Source organism: Truncatella angustata (assembly GCF_020726525.1).
Source record: "Truncatella angustata strain MPI-SDFR-AT-0073 chromosome Unknown BKA67scaffold_1, whole genome shotgun sequence".
In the NCBI taxonomy this organism is placed as follows: domain Eukaryota; kingdom Fungi; phylum Ascomycota; class Sordariomycetes; order Amphisphaeriales; family Sporocadaceae; genus Truncatella; species Truncatella angustata.
The window spans coordinates 8,104,611-8,122,997 of NW_025763381.1; the positions used below are offsets into that span (position 1 = coordinate 8,104,611).

Below are 18,387 nucleotides of genomic sequence, written 5' to 3' on the forward strand. Positions count from 1 at the left end.
ATGAAATTTCGGATGGGGGTTTCCCAAACACGGGCTGGCAAGTGGTGGGCGTTGCCTGCTCCATGGAGCAGTGCGAATCTGATTATTACCCAAGGGTCTCAGCGATTCTCAGGCGCGCCGGACGGACCTGTGCTCTTATCACCATTTGAGGGTGGCGTCTGCCTTTTCATGTTGTGTCCCTGTACTCTCTTGCCATGGCGGTGGTTCTTTGACAAATAATTAGTTCATCGGACCTGTCCTATCAAGAGGCATCTGCTTTCCTCTGAATAACAAGACCCCGCCCTGGACATGAACACGTACACGGAGGCTTACAATACTTGGTTCAAAGTCCTCCTGCCAAAGTGACACCAACTAATAAGCTAACGGAATGGCTACATCCCTGTCATAACAACCGAGGCTATAGCTAATTACTGCTATGTGAAATCAATCCGAAACCAGTTTTTCATACCAACTTCGACGCTTGGCCTCGAGCCATCGCAAACGCCAGTTGATGTGGACTCGCCTACTTTCGTGCTTGGGGGGCATCACTGATGACTCGGTTTAATGGACGCATAATTGTTTTGAAAGGGACACAGCAGCTCTATCTACATTGATTTCCCGTTGATGATGTTCAGCATCTCCTCGCCTTTGGGTGCCCAGCTCAGGTTCTCAGCGCCATCTTCTGTCACCAATAGACAATCCTCAATCCGGACACCACCTACATCCCAATACCTCTCCAGAACTTCTTGGTTGATATACTTGGCATGCTCCGGTTGTCTCAGGAAATACGCCTCAATGTATTGCCTGTTAAAGTAGAGGCCAGGCTCAACGGTGACCACCATGCCCGGTGCCAATTCTCTTCGGCCTTTGTACGGCGGCCCTGTAGTTGCTGCGGCATCTCCTGCATCTCCCTTGGACACGGCCGTGTTGATCATCTCCTTCAGCATATGGGGCACAAACAGCTTCATCTTCCCACCAAGTGTCATAAATCCATCCTGTTCAACCAAGAGCCGCTCGTAGCCAGCAACATCGTGAACCTCAAGTCCAACGTGATGGCCTAGCCCGTGAGGGAAGAACGCCGCACTGGTACCGTTCTTGAAAATCTCGCTCGCAGTGCCGTTGTGGAGAATACCCAGCTCGAGCAGACCCTTTACCGCGACCAAGTGTGCGTGCAAATGCAGACTAAAGTACACCGTGCCAGGGCGGATGCGGTCTTCGCATTGTGACTGCATCTCCGCCACCAAGTCGTAGATAGCCCGGGCTTCAGGTGTAAACTTCCCCGAGATTGGTAGCGTGCGGGTGATGTCGGATGAATAAACGTTCCACTCGGCGCCGGCATCCAGGACAAGCAGCTGGCGGCCGGCAAGGGGTTCATTGTTGGCACCGTAGTGGAGCGAGGCGCCATTGGAGCCCGAGCCGGCAATGATAGCGTACGATTGAGAGTGCGCATTGCGGGAAAGGCTGACGGCTTGGAAGATGGCTTCGACCTCACACTCGTTCTTCAGGTAGCGGATCTTCTGGCAGACAGCTTTGTGGGCTGCAGAACTAATGTCGTTGGCTTTTCGGATCATGGAGATCTCAAAGGCAGTCTTAATCACCCGAGCCTCGCTTATGGCAGGGAGCAGGGACGTTGTGTCAACCGTGACATGCGGCTTGAGGGTGTCAAAGGATTTGAATCTGGGCAGCTGGGATTCTCTGAGTACGTATAGAGTCTCGACGAGTGCTAGGGTTGGGACAAGATACTTTGGAAGCTCGGCAGTATACTTGACATCGTCCAGGTCCGATTGCTTCAAGCACTCCGCCGGCGTGGGCGTTGTACCATACCATAAGGCCTGTTGAGGAGGTGTGTATGGTACCCAGAGAATAAGGTTGTCTGCTTCGATGTCATACGTGACTGCGCAGCGCGGGAAATTTGCACCACTCAGGTAATAAAAGCTGGAAGGAATCATGAGTACACGATGATGGCCTTTCCCAGCGGTGACTTACTATCGGCGTTGCCGAAAGGGAACGTCCATGTCCGAGTCCTCCCATCCCTTTTCGGATTGACCTGGCAGGTAGATAATGCCGTGGTCAACGCCAAGCTCCTTCGCCACCTTCCTTGCATGTTGTTTCGCTATAGTCAATCAGATATCAATGCAGTGCAATCCAAGAAAAGCCCGCAGACATACCAGGAAACTTCTGAGACGGTGCGGGCTTCACCTCAATGGCCCTGGAGATTGTGTCGGTTAGCGGTAGATCAGAAAGCGACAGGCCGAGCAGAACCTCTGCCGGAGCTTGATATTATGCGGATAGTCTTACAAAGCATCGAACTCTTCCACAATCACCAGGTCGTGGTCTAAAACATCATGTGCCTCCATATCAAGACAGATGTCGATGAATTGCCAAGGGGGTTTCGTAGTGAACGCTACCTATGCAAACTGGCGTAGTCAGCACAGAAGTCGCAGCTACCGAGACGAAGGTTAAGCCTGCTGCTCGCCTGTGTGTCGAGCTCTGTTGCGCACCTGGAGTAACGACGTTCTTTTCTTGCTTCCACTCACAAAATAAAGTACTTCCTTGCTCAATTCTCAATCCCTACCTAGGTACGTACATACGCTTGAGATCATTGAAGGGGTAGAGGCCATTTGCGGGGCAGATGGTTGGGTACAAAAACAATACCAAAGTAAATAACAGATGCCATGTTCGGTTTAGCGCTCACCGGTTACAACCTCATAGAAACACCGCACTTATCGTGCCAATTGTTGTTGGTGAGGGTTTTTCATCAAGCACCACTATCTCTTAATTGTTTTGTTCTGTCTTGCTCACATACCGGCCGCCAGATCGATGTGGCAGATCGCGGTATCATGAAACTGGGTATTCCGAATGAATATTACAGCTCAGGGAGATCCGTCATGGTACTCCGAGCCCCGCTAACTACTTTTGAAAATACAAAATCTAGTCCCTGTTCGCATGAACCATTGGACCGCTCGCTAATCACCGTAGCTATGTACAGTCATCTTCCTTCTATATCCGATGTAGCCTAGAAGGACTGCGAAAGACGCCTCACATCTTTTCCCACAACTTGAAAAAGAAAAGAAAAGAAAACCCCCCTCCAAGACACTTGCAACACGTGACAAGTGATCGTGAACGTATATGCTCCCGAAACAATATGAACTCCAACAAAACTTTCCGCGATTCCATAAACTGCTTCCAAACCGGCCGTCGTACTCATGAAGGGGTATCATTTGGTCCACTCTAATCATACTGAGGAAACATGCCAGACCACGGTTGCTGGCTGCCGAACTGACTGAACATGCGTCGCCGCTGAGCCTGTTGCGGCATCTGGTGGTGCGGGTGAGGCTGGTGCTGGGGTGCCCGCTGCATCTGTATCGCGAGCATTGGATCTGGATACATTTGAGCTGGGAACGAAAACCCGGGCTGTCCTTGAGGTGTCTGCATCAGGTATGGAGGGAGCGGACCCATCAACTGACCTTCAATGCCATCGAACAGATTAGGCGCGTAGAACTGGGATGGATCATAATGCTGAGGTCCACCCCTCATTGCGAATCCTGGTTGATTGGGATAGGCCAACGGGTCTGCCGAAGGAAACATGACCGCATCGAGTTGGTTGATTGGGTTTACCCCATGGGTCATGCCATCGGGCAGACGTTGCCCTTGTTCCATTTGGCCGGAAGACATGGACTCCACTGGTGTTGAGGCCAGGTCCAGCGGAGACATACCCGGGACGTTTGAAGAGAAGTCGTCCATGCCAAAGTTGGTGTCGAGGTCAAAAGAGACGTTGGGTGCCATAGGTCCTAGGGAACCTCTAGCTCCATGTGCTGAATGATTCCGCATGCCGTCCATTGCATCGCCCGTAATATGCATGGGCGACGGGGAGACGACTGCGTGAAGTGACTCCTTGGAATCAGTTGCAGAACGCTTCTTGGAAGGCGCTGCACCAGCGGCAACTCCCTTCATCTTGTCGGGGAGTTGGTCAAACATAACCTATGCATGTCAGTATTACAGCAATTGCATATTCAGTTGATTTTGTACTTACATCCAAAGCTTTGGAGATACGGTCAGCAGCCATGCTTCGTCTCGCAAGCTTACCGATCATGTCTCTACCGGCCGTAGCATCCGCCATAATATCGGTTGTGCCAGGCTTATCGTCGTTTTCCAGAACGTAGAAAACCAACGTAATGATGGCAAAGAACTCGGTGAACAGAGTAAACCAGTACGGTCCAACCAATGATACCTGTTTTCGCATTTCAATGCCAATATGTATGATGTTCCGGGCAACATTGATGCCAGCTGCACCACAGGCGTATGAACGCTCATCCGGCGGCTTTCCTGAAGTCATCTTGGCCGAGACTGCGTGAAGGAATGGCCTGTACAGTACCATCTGCACATGAGCGTATGCGAACCTGAGTAGGTTACGGACACGAACGACTTCCTCGGGCCCTTCAGAATCCGGTCGCCAAGCAGCAGGCAGCTCCTCGTTCCACTGTTGAAGCGCGGTCTCGAGCTCCTGTACCTTGCCATAACTTATCATGTACGACGGACTCATTTGACCCCCTTCCGCAACAGTCTGCTCCATTCCCTTGACAGGATAAATATGTTTGATGATCTTGCTCAGGATGTCCATTAGGCGAGCGTGGGCGTTGAAGGCCTCAATGAAAGAAGTTGTGCCTGGAGGGACTGGCACCATCCCATTCTTGGTGATGAATTCGTCATCAATTGGGGTTGGTAGTGGCTGGTCAATATCGTCGTCGTTGAGCAGCATGGGAAATCCGAGAAGCGCGGACACATAAATGTCTAGCTGGCGGCAAACAGAGAAGACCCGCCGCCTTGACTCGGCATCGATAGCAGTACCTTGATTGTGCGGCAGGTTTCGATGAAGGCCCATCCTCAAGGCAGATCGTAGCGCTATGCCGACGAAGCCGTAACATGTGCCAAGGCTCGATATTGATTGTATGAACAGAATCATGAATAAGAGAGCCTGGAGTGATATGAGATCTCGGCAGTCTGTAACGTCTTGAAGTAAAAACCTCGCAGAGGTGTAGTACTTTAAACTAAACACATAAAAGAATTCAGTATATATATTCCCTGTTTGTGCAAAGATCAGGGACTTACCCTTGCTCCGTGGCGATTTCATAAGGAGGCTTTTTTGATTTTTCGTCGTCTGCAACATTGTACATGCATCCTAATGCTAAGACGGAATAGAGCAGGGCCAGGTCCCTGTCCTCGTCGGTTCCATAACTGCCATACTTTCCCGGCGGCTTGTCGTATATTCTATCGACCATTGTGTAAAAGGAGGGAACGTGGACAATTCGAAGTAGACATGTTGCATACTTGAGAGAATGTGAACACAGGCGACGGGCTATGACCTTTGGGGGTAGATCACAGACGTCGGCGGTAGAGCCCTTCCTGCTGCTGCCAGGCGAACTTATGGCTGATAAGCGGGGAGAGTCGAGACCCACGATGCTGGAGGGTTTCGGCGGACGAGGTAGCACTGGTACGTGGTAGTCACGACCTAGCAAGCCCTTGAAGTGGTTCTTCATCTTCTTGAAGAAGACATTGCCAGAAGAGGGACCGTGAAAGTCATAGTCACCATTGTCGTCAAATTCGAGTTGGCCGACACCCGAGATCATGGACATGAGACGCTCATCAGATTTCATGGGCGACGGAGAGGAGCTGTCTTCCTTTTTGAGGGCCTTGGTACGTGCCTGTTCCCGTAGGCGGAACTCCTGCTCAACAGCAGGGTCGAGGTTCGGGTCGGCCAGATCAACGTCGGGCATGAACTTCTTCAGAAGTCCTTCAGCGCGCTGCAGCCGGTTCTCCAGGGCCTCGATATACTGTGGCGCAGGGTTTCTGCGTCGGTTAGAGGGCTTGTCGTAAGTGCACTCGTAGCTGTAGACTTGGCAATGGGTGCAGGGTTGTTTCCCGTCGCACTTGATCTTCTTCCTCCGACACTCATCACAAGCTCTCGTAACCCTCCGGCGCTTCTGGAGTGGAACATTTGGGGTGTCGCCTGCCTTGCCCTTGTCCTGGGTGGTGCTTTCATCTTCAGAGTGGCCGCTAGACTCTGCATCGGACAGGTCCAAGTTGGGAGATTCGGTGGCCTTGTCCTTGCCTTTGGGAGGCGCCATGTTGCCTTTAGTGATGGAGGTCCGCGCGTGGGACCGCGGCGTCTTCAGTCAAAATGATTGCGTGATAACGGTAGATGTGCGATTGACGCGCTTGAGTAAGGGAGGTGAGTCGCAGTAGTTGTTGGTGCAATTATCTCATGTCGGACCCCCTCGAAAACACTGGTCAAGATTCGCGACGGACGCGGGGCAGGTGGCAGTGAAGTGAAATGAGGCGAGGTGAGGTGAGATGGAACACGGCCAGCAGTCCTGTCGGGCAAGATAACTAAGTTGGCGTATTTACCCCCCAAGGCCGAGCTCAGTCCGAACAGGAATGCGAGTAAGCTTTGATCCAGATGGCCAAAAAGACTCAATCAAGAACGGGGGGGCGGGATAAATGAAAGCGACACGAGTAGAGAGAGATTTGGATGAGCAATGGCCCCGGGGAATCGTCGCAGAAAACCAGGTCGATCGACGGGCTGGGTTGTATGAATCAGAGTCAGTGGTCGTTTGAAGCGAACTGAACTGGTTGAAGAGGAACACTCAATCAGTTGGTGTGTGCAGGACCCAGGCAAAAGGTGGTCTTCCATGCACATGGACTAACCTAGGACATGAACAAGAACGAGAGCCGGGGAGGTCCAGTAGGGAGCGCCCAGTGCCTTGGGGCCCAGTGTACTATGCACATTCAGAGTACAGTAGCAAATCAAGTGGACCGCATGCGACAGCCAAAAACAGGTCAAAGTCTTCGCGCCTTGTGGTTGGAGACTTGGGAGATGCGGCCTCTGCGCTAGACATGCATACTACGTATATCCCGTCTCTGCTCTTGCGACGACACTATGTACCCAAGAATTGTCCAGTGCCGTAGTTTCGTTTCGGTACTCATTAGCCTAGCTCGACATCGTTCCAAATACGAATATATACGGCAGTATATTTTCATTCTGCGTCCAAAGGCCCTTGCGAGGTTCTCTCAGCTACAGTAGAGTCGGACGACATCCTGCTGTAACCAACGCGCCAAGCCCGACATGGTATGACGGTTGCCGATTTCAGCTTTGTACAGGCACCGGCTGCGATCACCTTGGCCGTTTTACGTATGCCGTTGGACTTTCGAAATTGAGGACTCCCAAGTCCAGTCCCTCTCTCCTGACATCCAATCATGTTTGCAGATACTTCTCACGAAACTAATTTCATCGTTCCCAGCTCCACAGTACCGTGTGGCGGGCACCTGTCTGCCCTCAACCGAGTCTAATCCAAACCGCCCAATGGTTATTATGCCACGCTCAACTTCAAAAGTAACGGCATCCCAACGTCCTGGGTAGGAAAAGGACGCTATTGTTGCTCACGTGTGTAGGCCGGAGCCTTGGCCGTCAACCGTTCATTGACCCGGGCCCTCGCAATCTTCACCACTGCCTGTCCAATGCAGGACAAGGCGATAAATCATCATTGGCTTCGTCCCTACTGTAGTGTATCTGGCTAAAGAAGACGCGAACGTTCGAAGCCATTGTCATATGCTGCTAGCTGTCCTAGCCTTTTCGACTATAACTCATCTACCGCCACGTAACAAGCCGGCCGCGCTCGATTATCGAACGCTTGGTACAATACGTACTGCATATTCTGCATCCTTTTCACAGTATGGCCAAACCATGCAGTAATGACTTACTTACTTGGTATTGCGTCACTGTGCCTCGGAATATTTAGTAACCTTTTCCCAGCATAATTCTCAAACGTCGTTCGGAAACATTGACTAATTAATGTGCTTGTGGAATAAGACCTTGCATATCCGAAGTTTCTTGTTGCTGATCGTTTGACAGCACGACTCATGCCTTCCTCATGAGAAATTGTGTCTTTTTTTTTAACGTCACCTCGCGGCCCATGTATGCAAGGTAAGCGAATCACATAAGTACATACTTTGACGCCCAGTGATTAGAAGATCGAAGGTAACATAGCTATGAAAACAAGATCACCGACGGTGCGTGGCTTTTCCCGAGCTCTCAGCTAGTATCAGGCCGCACCTTGCAACCGCAGCCGGTGTTGAAGTTGAGTTGCCAAGTAAACCGAAGCTTCTTGGCATTTTCTAGTGCCAGACCATGTGCCGGATATCCGATTTGGTCATTGCTATTTTCTTTGGTCGTTCGCTTATCAGATTATGTTTCAGACAATCTTGGGGAAAGGAAACTGCTTCTCAGGCAAATTCGAACTGGACATTTTAATACACAGTATGCCGTTGCAGCTAGCTTCTCTTGTTTTGAGAGGCTTGTATAGTGCCCGACTGATTTCCTGTGGCTTGTCGCGTCAGACGTTCTCTCAAGATTCCATGCTTACTGAAACCATCAAAGCGCGGTGCGAGTCATTGGCCATGCAAGCCTTGTCAGACCCTGCGAGAGGCTTCAGACGGCGCGCAGTGGCAATAAAAAGTGTGATGATGTACTATGAGGCATCTTATCTCAGGTGGGAATGATAAGTCTTGATACATATCTTCGCGCACCCCGAGAGTGAAAAAGAGAGAGAGAGAGAGGGAGAGAGAGTCAAGATACGTAGCATTACGGCCCACTCGAACCAGGTGGGACGTTTATCTTAACCTCCCCGTTTAACCTCACCTCCAAGCACATATGCGTGTAGTGAGAGTAGCATCTCCGCTACATAGGTGTGACATGCCGTGCATAGTCGGGCAGACATGGACTTTCCCGTACGTAGCACGCATTTGAGTTGCCTTGGGGGCTGTCATCGCTTGGTTAATCAGTGGACTCGGGAGGTAGATAAACTGTATCGTTTATCAAGTTGCTATCTCTACTACATATCTAGTACCAAGTCAGTTGAATATATTCATAGGTTGATCCACCGGGGACGTTCCTACCAGGTGTTAATTTTGTGCAAAGTGATGGCCAGACTGGTCCATTGTGGCACAGATGAAGCATTTTCTTTTGGAAGGAAAACTAGTCAGAGGTTGCGCGGGCATGCTACCAAGCTACATACATACTGCACATGTTGAGGCTGCGAATACTTGAATACTTGGTAGCGTCCGTCTACTATGGTGCTGGTGTTCGTTACTAACGTTAGCTGTGGAAGAGCGAAGGAGGCCGTTGATTGGTTAGGACGTAGAGAAAGAAAGGTCCGGTCCGCATGTGCGCTGCCCTGTCGGGACTCTTGATTCCTTCCAAGTTGCGAGGCGCAACGGCTGAAAATTGGAGCCTGTCCAGACTGAAGCAACTGGACCAACGCCTGGACACAGGCGGAACAGAAGCTACCCCGCTGTCCGATGAGATGAGATGGCCAACTACTGTAGCTTCACAGCTTCCCAGCCCCACCCCAAGCTGTCCATCTGGCTACCTAATTGGAGCATCTGCAACCTACATTAAGTTAGGTAGGCTTAGACACATGGAGTAGTTAGTGGCCCTTCAGCACCTTTCAGTGGCCCAAGGCTTGCGGAGGCCCGCTGAGGCTTGCTGAGGCTACCTCCCACCTGGAGTTGTTACAGCACGAAGTCTTACTTGGGCAAGGCTGCAGCTATCATCTACCTCCTGGGCATATCTTTCTCCCAACTCCTCCATCTCCCTGCAGTGTGAATTGTTCGTTGATGGTGTTGCCAGGGCTGTAGTATACATCATGGCGGACCAGAGCGGCGCTCAGCTGCTTACCTACTTCACTGCCATGGACAACCAAGGAAACGTCATCGTCAGAGGTAAAGGCATACAGATACAACTGCCCTTCCAGCATGCTCTTCAAGGCCGGCAACTAAACTTTATCATCCAATAGAAACCCCGAAACTCGACCTCGAGCTGTATATCTCTAATTATCGAGGTAGGCTTGGCCTGACCACACTCCCCCGACCAGTCACGTATGCCATTAACACCAACTAGGACGAACCCGCTTCGAACGCCTGCTCTTGGTAGGCCAATCGTCTGTTCCCCTCGCCGTTGACGCCCTCAAAGCCGCTGTCCTCGAGGCCAAGAGGGGCAGGGATACCCAACGCTACCGTAACGCATGGGAAGCTATCCGCATCGCCGCTCCCACTGAGCCGGAGGCACAATGGGATCAGTCGTGGCTGGACAGGACGAACCAGTCAAACAAGACTGAAGCACATCGTTTGGACGTCGAGCTCAAGGGGTACAAGAACAATCTCATCCGCGAGAGCATTCGAGTACGTAAACCGACATCCATCCCTCCACTTCGACAACGTCGAGTATGTTCCGAATTTCTAACTGGTTTGTCTAGATTGGCTACCGAGACATTGCCCTCCACCTCGAGAATACTGGCGACCTACAAGGTGCTTCTGACGCCTTTCTTAGAATGAGAGGCGAAGCAAGCACTCAATCTCATCTCCTTGAGGCTGCCAAGAACACAATCGGCGTCATGGTCCAAAAACGGGACTGGCCCAGTGTACTGGCTAACGTAAGCAAGATGCTCTCGGGCAACACCAGCGATGATGAGTTCAAGGCACAGCAGCCATACCAAAAAGTCGTCACTGGCCTCGCCAACCTCCATTCTGACAAGTATCATGAAGCTGCCAGGAACTTCCTGGAAACAGGAGACCTGGCCACTTGCCAACTTCACAACGACATCATCAGTCCGAACGATGTGGCCACGTATGGTGGGCTACTGGCATTGGCCTCCATGGATCGATCCGAGCTGCAGGCTCGGGTGCTCAACAACTCGAGTTTCAGAAGCTACCTGGAGTTGGAGTCTCATATCCGAAAAGCGATCAACATGTTTGTCAACGGCCGCTACTCACAGTGCCTAGCCATACTCGAGTCATACCGACCTGATTACCTTCTGGACATCCACCTTCAGAGACATGTGCCGGCCATCTATTCCCAGATCAGGACCAAGTGCATTGTTCAGTACTTCATCCCATTCTCCTGTGTCACCCTGGACAGCTTGAACGAATCTTTTGCTCAGCCTGGAGAGTCTCTTGAGGCTGAGCTCGTCACCATGATTCGAGGCGGTCATCTTCAAGCCCGCATCAACACAATCGACAGGCTGCTTGTTGCAGTCTCCACGGATCGCCGCGTCGAAATGCAGGCCAAGGCACTGGAGGCGGCAAAGCTGTACGAGAAGGAAGCATTGGAGCGAATCAGGCGGATGAGTATCGCCGCAGCTGACCTGGAGGTGAAGGGAAGTCGGAAAGGGGTTGCCGCTGCGGGCGCCGGCATGTCCGATGTCTGGTTTGACGATGCCCGAAAAGGGGTGGCGGAGAGTTTGATGTAGAGGTGGCCAGGTATGATAAAGGTCATTGGCATACGGATGGCGTTCCTTGAGTGGGCAGAACATGGCATGACTGGCGTTTATCGGCGTTACAGGCCTGGTCAAGGAGTGAAATGAATTGCCACGACGCCCAAAGATAGAGCTTACTAGGCGGAAAGCCAGGAATGATACATGAGAGATGACAAGACAACGTACAGGACAAACCGGGCTGAAACGAACATGTGATTCACAAGATGATGTGTGACAAGTAGACTATCCTGGAAAGGACATGCATGCTTTCATCGTCTCACTTGCTCTATGGGTATCTGGCCAAAATGCGACAATTCGAACCTGAGAGCCGACATGCCCGAACTTCAAAAGACACGCGAAAAACCAACCAGGCACAACTGGCCCCCAAACGCCCGAAACACCAGTGCAAAGTCGAGCCGACCAACAAGGTAAAAGCAAATTGGGCAAAGGGTAGTTCTCACCAGCGTCCCCGGCCCCTGTTCCGACCAAATGGCGCATCGGGCGGCGGTCCCTCTGCCCTCCTCCACTCCCCAGATAGGCCACGCCCTTCCCTCTGCGCCTCGGGCAATGCCTCACCTCTCCTCCACTCGCCCACGGGCACGTTTCCTCGGCCGAACTGTTCAGGCCGACCGCCGCGACCACCCCTGCGGCCGCCAAACCCGTTCTCCCTATCTCGTCCGCCCAGGCCGGGGGCCCGTCCGACAACAGCACCTGCCTCTCCGGCACCGGCGCCACGGCCCATGCGCGCAGCACTCGCCGGGGCTACACTGCCGTCCTCGAGGGGTGGCAGGATGGCGACGGACACGTGGTCGCCCACGACGAATCGGGCCTCGGCGAGGGTCTTGGCCCCGTCCCCGCCGTGGTCCGGGGCGGCGACGCTCTTCGCAGCGGAGGAGGGCGCGGGATCTAGCCCCGAGGCTGGGCCTGACCCTCCGTGGCCTATCACGATGCTGCCCAAGTCCTTGACCATGTACTTTGGAGGCTGGCTAAGGGTTGAGGAGGAGCTGGCGGTCGACCGCGTGTCGGGAAAGATGAGGCGAAAGGAAAGCCTCGTCCCAATGGCCGGGTCGGGGAGGATGGCCGGGGCAGTAAAGGCGAGGTGATGTGAGAGCTCCGTCAGCGTACACGACGGCCAGGTATGTACTGTGAGGTGTGGTGGGAGCTGAAACGAAGAGAACTCGTCGGGTCTGCGCGCCATGGTCAGTTGACGTGCAGGGAGAACAAGGGCGTAGTCTGCGTGTTCATCGTACCTATGAAACGCGCCGGTCCGGTAGAAGAGCCGTATTGCGCATGGCGGATTGGTGCGCCGGTCCATGTTTTCACCAAGATGATTTGGATGGTGTCCGGCCTTGCGACAGACAGACAGCCAGGCAGACGGTGATGTTGCCGTGGATCGGGCGCAGTTTCAACCTAAGCACAGATGTTGTATACCTGCATATGCATTTGACCTTTTGTACGTGACCAGGAAGCGACGGGAGAAGCATATGTACCTTGCTCTGGACAGCCGCATGTACCCCCCATGCCACTCGTTCAGCCTGCTAAGTATGTACGTAATCGGGGCCCCGTCGAGGCCCTGTAATGCTTGGAGCTTTAGCGCGCTCGACCCCTCCAAGCTCGCGCCGCGGCTACCAATAGCATCAAGCAACTACTCAAACAAAGTATGTGACCTCCTGGCAGTGCAACTGCTTGCTTCTGGCGCTGTGATGCTTCGACAAGTCTACTTCTTCTTCTCCAATCCACATCAGAGCTGAATAATCATCTGCACTTGCCCCGGTATTCCATCTGTCCCGGACACCCGGGCCGAACCCCGTCGCCATGGACTTCGCATCTCTCATGTCCAAAGAGATCGCGAAAACAAACCCCAAATCTGAGGATGCTCCTTCCAAGCCCACCAAGTACATGCGGCGCGCCGAAGTGGAGGCCGAAAGGCAAAGGGCATATCTAGCAGAGCAGAAAGAGCTTGACGAGAAGCGCCTCGCCAGAGCTGCAGAAAAGCGCAAGCGCGACGAAGACGCCGAGGAGGAGGCACGTCTACGAGATGAGAAGCGTCGCAGGATGGAGGAAGACACCAGGAGACGCCGTGAAGAGGCCGCCAAGGAGGAAGAGAGAAAACGAAGGAAGCGGCTAGGACTGCCAGAACTGAGAGAGGAGGACAGCGCAGAGCCCTCCGACGATGGCGACGGCGACGACGACCTCCCGCCCCAAGAGCTAGTCAACAAGCTGAGAGCCCTTGGCGAACCGGCGACGCTGTTTGGAGAGACACACAAGGCCCGCCTGCGGCGCTATACGAGACTGACGACTGTCATGACCAAGGGCCCCATCCCGACAACGCTCCAGCTGCTAGAGGAGAAGGACATGAAGGTCGACGGCGACATGCCGCAGAGCAAGGAGGCCCGGAAGCTCCTCTTCCGACAACTGGCTTCCTACTTCACCATGGTGCTCCGAGAGTGGCAGCTGGCCCTTGCCCAGGAGGAGAGGAGGGACACATTCGAGAGCAAGGCCGCTTTCAACGCCATGACCCAGAGTCGCGAAAACATGGTGCCGCTGTTTCGCAAGCTTGAGAAAGGCGATCTTGACGATGATATCATCAAACCTGTGATCGAGATCGTGAAGGCTGCACAGGAGAGGCGATATGTGGATGCAAACGACGGCTATCTACGCTTGAGTATTGGAAAGGCGGCTTGGCCCATTGGTGTCACCATGGTGGGTATCCACGAACGTAGCGCCAGAGAGAAGCTTCATAACGGAGAGAGAGGACATGTCATGGGCGACGAGGTCACGAGGAAATATCTCCAAAGTATCAAGCGTTGCCTTACCTTTGCCCAGGTAAGGTGGCCGCCGGAAGATGTTAGACAGCTGATGGGCTAGATGAATCAGAAGACCCATGAATAGAAGAAGCAATTGATCAGTCGCTGGTCAACAATAAACCATTGTGCTCAGCAGCTAAGAATTGGGGGGGTTTTCCCCCCGGTACCCTGCCAGTAACGGGAAGCCAAGTATCAAGGCCAAGGAGTGAAGGAGAATGCAAGCCTGGACAAAAAGAAGAAGAAAAAGGTTCCGACTGAGAACTTGACCCAGATGATAACACCTGAGGCTCCCTTACCGCGGGTGCCATATTTCTTTCAGCATGCTACGACTGCACCACCGGGCCCAGGAGAAATCATTAATAGTTAGATTCATGGGTCGCCGAGCAATCAGGGTACCGGACTGCAACAATCGCCCGAACGCGACATTCCATAATCTACAGTCCAGTTCATTTCTGTTTAAATATAATTTTTTTCCCTTCTTCTTCTTCTTTTCAATGCCCGTCCACTGCCCCGAAATTATGTACAAGTCCGACGCCTGGCCTTTGCTGCACCGGTTCCATCTAGTACTCGGAGATCAAGTCGCCCTTCCTCTTGGCCCGGAGATCGTATTTGCCCTGTGAGTTATATACGCATTAGTCCCGAGCTGAACGTTGGTGCTGGTTTCCTGGGTGGAGGCAAAGACTCACGTCTGTCTGGTATGCGAGGATGCCGAAGAGTGCAGGCACGAACACGACGTACATGAAGGTGATGCGGGCAGTTCGGGGTGTCCAGCGAAAGTATTTGGCTCGGTTCGTTTGCATCGCTATCCTTCAATTAGCCACGGTAGCTCTCGGCGGTGTAGCCCTCAGTCCTCCTCTTGTGGGTTCGCTCGAGGCATCGGGAGATAGAACATACTCCCCAGCTTTTGGATGGACGGGTCAAGCGCCAGCTCTATTGTCGTACAGATTAGCTTGCTGCTTCCAGTTGGGGGGACTGACTTGACGTGGCTCCGGGACGTACTGAAGTGCTTGAGGCCAGCCATTTTGATTGCGTCGGGGCAAGGGCCTGCACAGGATGTGGAATGGTGGTTGGTATATGGTCGCGTTCAATGCGAGTGAAGCGCTGCTGTATCTCTCTGCTCCGAGCACTTTGGACTTTGGGATGTCGTCCGTCGGGGAGTTTGTGCGCCTCACCTCACGCACGACCTTCACCTTTCGGCACGCAAGCACTTCATCAGAGGTGGGGAAATGAGCCACACTGTGGCGTTTGCTTTGGTTATGAAATAATAACTTACAGTACAAAGTACATACTGTAATTAGGTAGCACTCCGTACGGATCCGTACATGGCAGCCCGCCAGCAATTGGTCAATTCCTCAATTCCTCAATTCGCGCCCCCCCCCGCCATTCTTACATAGTAAAAACGAAATGATAGCAATCACGTTGCTTCTTTCCATATGACATTTTCTTGAGTATAGTCCATACGTACAGCACGTGTGATCAGGCCCAACATCGCACTAACGCGTGATATTTGTTGTCCGCAGAGGCTCAGCATATGACCATTGCTCCAGAATCCAGAATGAGAGAACCCTCAACTTACGTCAACTATTAACCTTTCTTGGACAAAACTTGGGCCGGGAGTGCAACTTACCGAGGTAGCCGTCATTCCAATAGCCCCAGAGATAGCGAATTAAAATCAATACGCTTGACGAATCTGTCCTGCGATTCCCCTTGTGTCCGCCTATTAATCTTTATTAACTTTTCTCAATTGCCGCTTTTGGTAGCTTCTTCGAGCTTTTGGTAAAATAAAGCCCACTGTAAAGGACCACTGTAACTATCAGAACACGGACGTGGCAAGATTCTTTTCTTTTGCTTCTTCTACTTCTTCTTGTTTTTCGCATACTCCAGAAATCAAGACGCCTTCACCCAGGCACATGAAAAATTTTTACCTCTCTAGCAGCAATCACACATCAGTAGTTTCCGCATCATGTCTACAGAGCAGCAGCCTAAAATCAAGCTTTACTGGTACTTCAACAGGGTGCATTCCCCCCACCAAAGACATCATCCCTAACTATGTACAGGCTAGAGAAATCAAGGGCCCAGAGTATCCTGTGGCTGCTCGAGGAGCTCAAACTCGAATATGAGCTTGAACTCATCCACCGAAATAAGGAGACCATGCTGGCTCCTCCCGAGCTCAAGGAAGTTCACCCGCTGGGCAAATCGCCCGTCATCACAATTACTCCCGTCGGTTCTGATAAGCCGATTGTGATCGCAGAGACTGGCTTTATCGCCCAGTACCTGAGTGAGAATTTCGGTCGGAACAGCACATTAGTACCAAAGCGCTGGAAGGATGGGCAGGAGAACAAGATTGGTGGTGAGACCGACCAGTGGATGCGCTGGATGTACTTCCTGCACTACAACGAAGGCAGTCTGATGTCGCTGTTTATGATGACCCTAGTTGTGAGCATGATGAAGGGCCCCAAGGTGCCATTCTTCATCCGTCCCGTCACCACTCTCGTTGTCAACCAGGTCTTCAGCTCTTTCCTCATGCCCAACGTGAAAACCCACATGGGTTTCTTGGAGGACCAGCTCTCAACCAGCGGCGGCGACTATCTCTGCGGGACGAATCTGACGACTGCTGATATCGTCGTCAGCTTCGCGCTGATCACCTATCGACAGAGGTTTGACTCCATGGGAGTATGGAGCGACAGCCCGGATAAGCTGTTCCCCAAGGTGTGGGCGTACATCGACAGGATTGAATCCTCCCCAGGGTACAAGCGATCAGCTGAAAAGATTAAGGAGATCGATGACAGCTACGGGGTCAAGTGGTAAACCATTACAGATATTCCAATGTACTAATTACACGCTTTACAATATTGTTGCTCTGCAAAGCATCGAAACTACCGTTCCGGGTGTTTCTAGCATATCTCCTTTCTTATCACTGTAACATAACTCCATATCGTAGACTGCATCTCTGCGTCACGATATGTTCCAAAGATGTTAATTAACCGTAACAAAACATACACATTAACCAGGATCAGCCTTGTTGTCACTACAGAGTAATCAGATTACCTGTATCTTATCTCGGTCGGCCAATTTCTCGCTGTTATGACACTACTTTCCGTTTCTATCCAGATGTCGGTTTTGCCCAAGGTCGGAATCAAGTCAGAGACGTGATCTGGTTAATTAGAACACTTGAGTTAATGTATCATCACGTGGATGACTTGCCTGCACCCCTTTAGTTAGTTTATATCATCCAAGTCTCTGATCCAGCTTGGGCATGATATATCCATGTAGTTGTAGCTTTTGAACAAACTAAAATAACGCTTTGCAGTGTTCTCGAAACTTGGAGAGGTGGTCGACTTCCTTGACTTGTCCGAATAACATAATACACAGTTGTATATATTTGAGATTATCTGATGGCGAACGCATGGTATTCAATCATATGTATATATACATACCTCACACACAGCCCGGCTGGGAGTATTGTCCGATACGCTGGCGTCCTTCCGTGTAATACCAATGGTAGATAAACGAAGTCTCGTCTTATAAACTTAACAGAGACTTTGCTTGCCACTAGTGCTAGCCTTTGGCCTGCTTTATTTAAGATGGGTTGGTTTGGTTATTATATTTCCGCTTTCCTTGATAATTCTGAGATCACTATTATTAACCGCGAAGGCAATATTCTAGTTGCGGAGACTTTTCGCTTTGTAGCAGTTTATTCTATCTCTTGCCTGATAAGCGTCCCCTCTCTCATTTGGTATGTAATTACACCTAGGAGGTTTATAGTGGCTAAACTTCACCTCGAGCTGGAAATCGCGATGGTGGGTATTCATGCCCCTCTCGTATAAATTGTGGCACGCGTGGGACCTCAGCGATATGTACCGTGTCTACGCGTACAACACAAAAATCTTCGCCGTCTCGTCGTGAAACACGTTTGACAAGTTATTGTAAATTGCATACGGTCAATGTGGCATCACTCGCAGTTTCAAGTATTCTATGAACCAGATATCGCAGCCTATGCAGTTGTTCTAGAGGCAGGAACCATGAAGATCGGTCGGCTACCTATACCAGTACAGTTTTACCGATTGTTCGTGGTGACTAGATTCAATGTTTGGGTTGTCGTTGCTGACTAACGTTGGCATATTGATATGTAGCTTCGATTACAGGGCTGCAGCCATCGGGTTGCACGGTACCAGTTAAATGATAATAAGATACAGTAATTTCAGCTCACACAAACGTTTGGTTCGATCTTCTCGACGGACCATGGTTATTTTGACGGAAATTTCTCATTATCTATCAACTATGGGTCTCGC

At 51.6% G+C, this 18,387-nt stretch overlaps 6 protein-coding genes across 6 annotated transcripts; 3 read left to right on the plus strand and 3 right to left on the minus strand.

Moving 5' to 3' along the window:
- Positions 1-584: 584 nt before the first annotated feature.
- BKA67DRAFT_510819 (uncharacterized protein) lies at positions 585-6,104 on the minus strand (the record flags this gene model as incomplete). Its single annotated transcript, XM_046097359.1, has 9 exons — positions 585-1,914; positions 1,966-2,092; positions 2,148-2,188; positions 2,278-2,387; positions 2,413-2,535; positions 3,131-3,182; positions 3,221-3,960; positions 4,013-5,027; positions 5,089-6,104. The coding sequence occupies 9 exons, from the start codon at positions 6,102-6,104 to the stop codon at positions 585-587; spliced, it is 4,554 nt and encodes a 1,517-aa protein (XP_045965521.1).
- A 3,338-nt stretch (positions 6,105-9,442) lies between these two features.
- On the plus strand, positions 9,443-11,484 carry BKA67DRAFT_551073 (26S proteasome subunit RPN7-domain-containing protein). Its single transcript, XM_046101709.1, has 4 exons — positions 9,443-9,756; positions 9,831-9,875; positions 9,935-10,215; positions 10,290-11,484. The coding sequence occupies exons 1-4, from the start codon at positions 9,681-9,683 to the stop codon at positions 11,280-11,282; spliced, it is 1,395 nt and encodes a 464-aa protein (XP_045965522.1). The 5' UTR covers positions 9,443-9,680; the 3' UTR covers positions 11,283-11,484.
- A 261-nt stretch (positions 11,485-11,745) lies between these two features.
- BKA67DRAFT_531446 (Sin3 associated polypeptide p18-domain-containing protein) lies at positions 11,746-12,603 on the minus strand (the record flags this gene model as incomplete). Its single annotated transcript, XM_046099385.1, has 1 exon — positions 11,746-12,603. One exon carries the CDS (start codon positions 12,601-12,603, stop codon positions 11,746-11,748), a length of 858 nt encoding a protein of 285 aa, XP_045965523.1.
- A 329-nt stretch (positions 12,604-12,932) lies between these two features.
- BKA67DRAFT_84329 (uncharacterized protein) lies at positions 12,933-14,286 on the plus strand. Its single transcript, XM_046109481.1, has one exon. It carries the CDS (start codon positions 13,104-13,106, stop codon positions 14,154-14,156), a length of 1,053 nt encoding a protein of 350 aa, XP_045965524.1. The 5' UTR covers positions 12,933-13,103; the 3' UTR covers positions 14,157-14,286.
- A 369-nt stretch (positions 14,287-14,655) lies between these two features.
- BKA67DRAFT_654513 (uncharacterized protein) lies at positions 14,656-15,116 on the minus strand (the record flags this gene model as incomplete). The annotated part of the gene is made up of 4 exons (XM_046106575.1): positions 14,656-14,709; positions 14,782-14,897; positions 14,990-15,025; positions 15,095-15,116. The coding sequence occupies 4 exons, from the start codon at positions 15,114-15,116 to the stop codon at positions 14,656-14,658; spliced, it is 228 nt and encodes a 75-aa protein (XP_045965525.1).
- A 759-nt stretch (positions 15,117-15,875) lies between these two features.
- On the plus strand, positions 15,876-17,009 carry BKA67DRAFT_551081 (uncharacterized protein). The gene is made up of 2 exons (XM_046101710.1): positions 15,876-16,096; positions 16,153-17,009. The coding sequence occupies exons 1-2, from the start codon at positions 16,059-16,061 to the stop codon at positions 16,901-16,903; spliced, it is 789 nt and encodes a 262-aa protein (XP_045965526.1). The 5' UTR covers positions 15,876-16,058; the 3' UTR covers positions 16,904-17,009.
- The last annotated feature ends 1,378 nt before the right edge of the window (positions 17,010-18,387 follow it).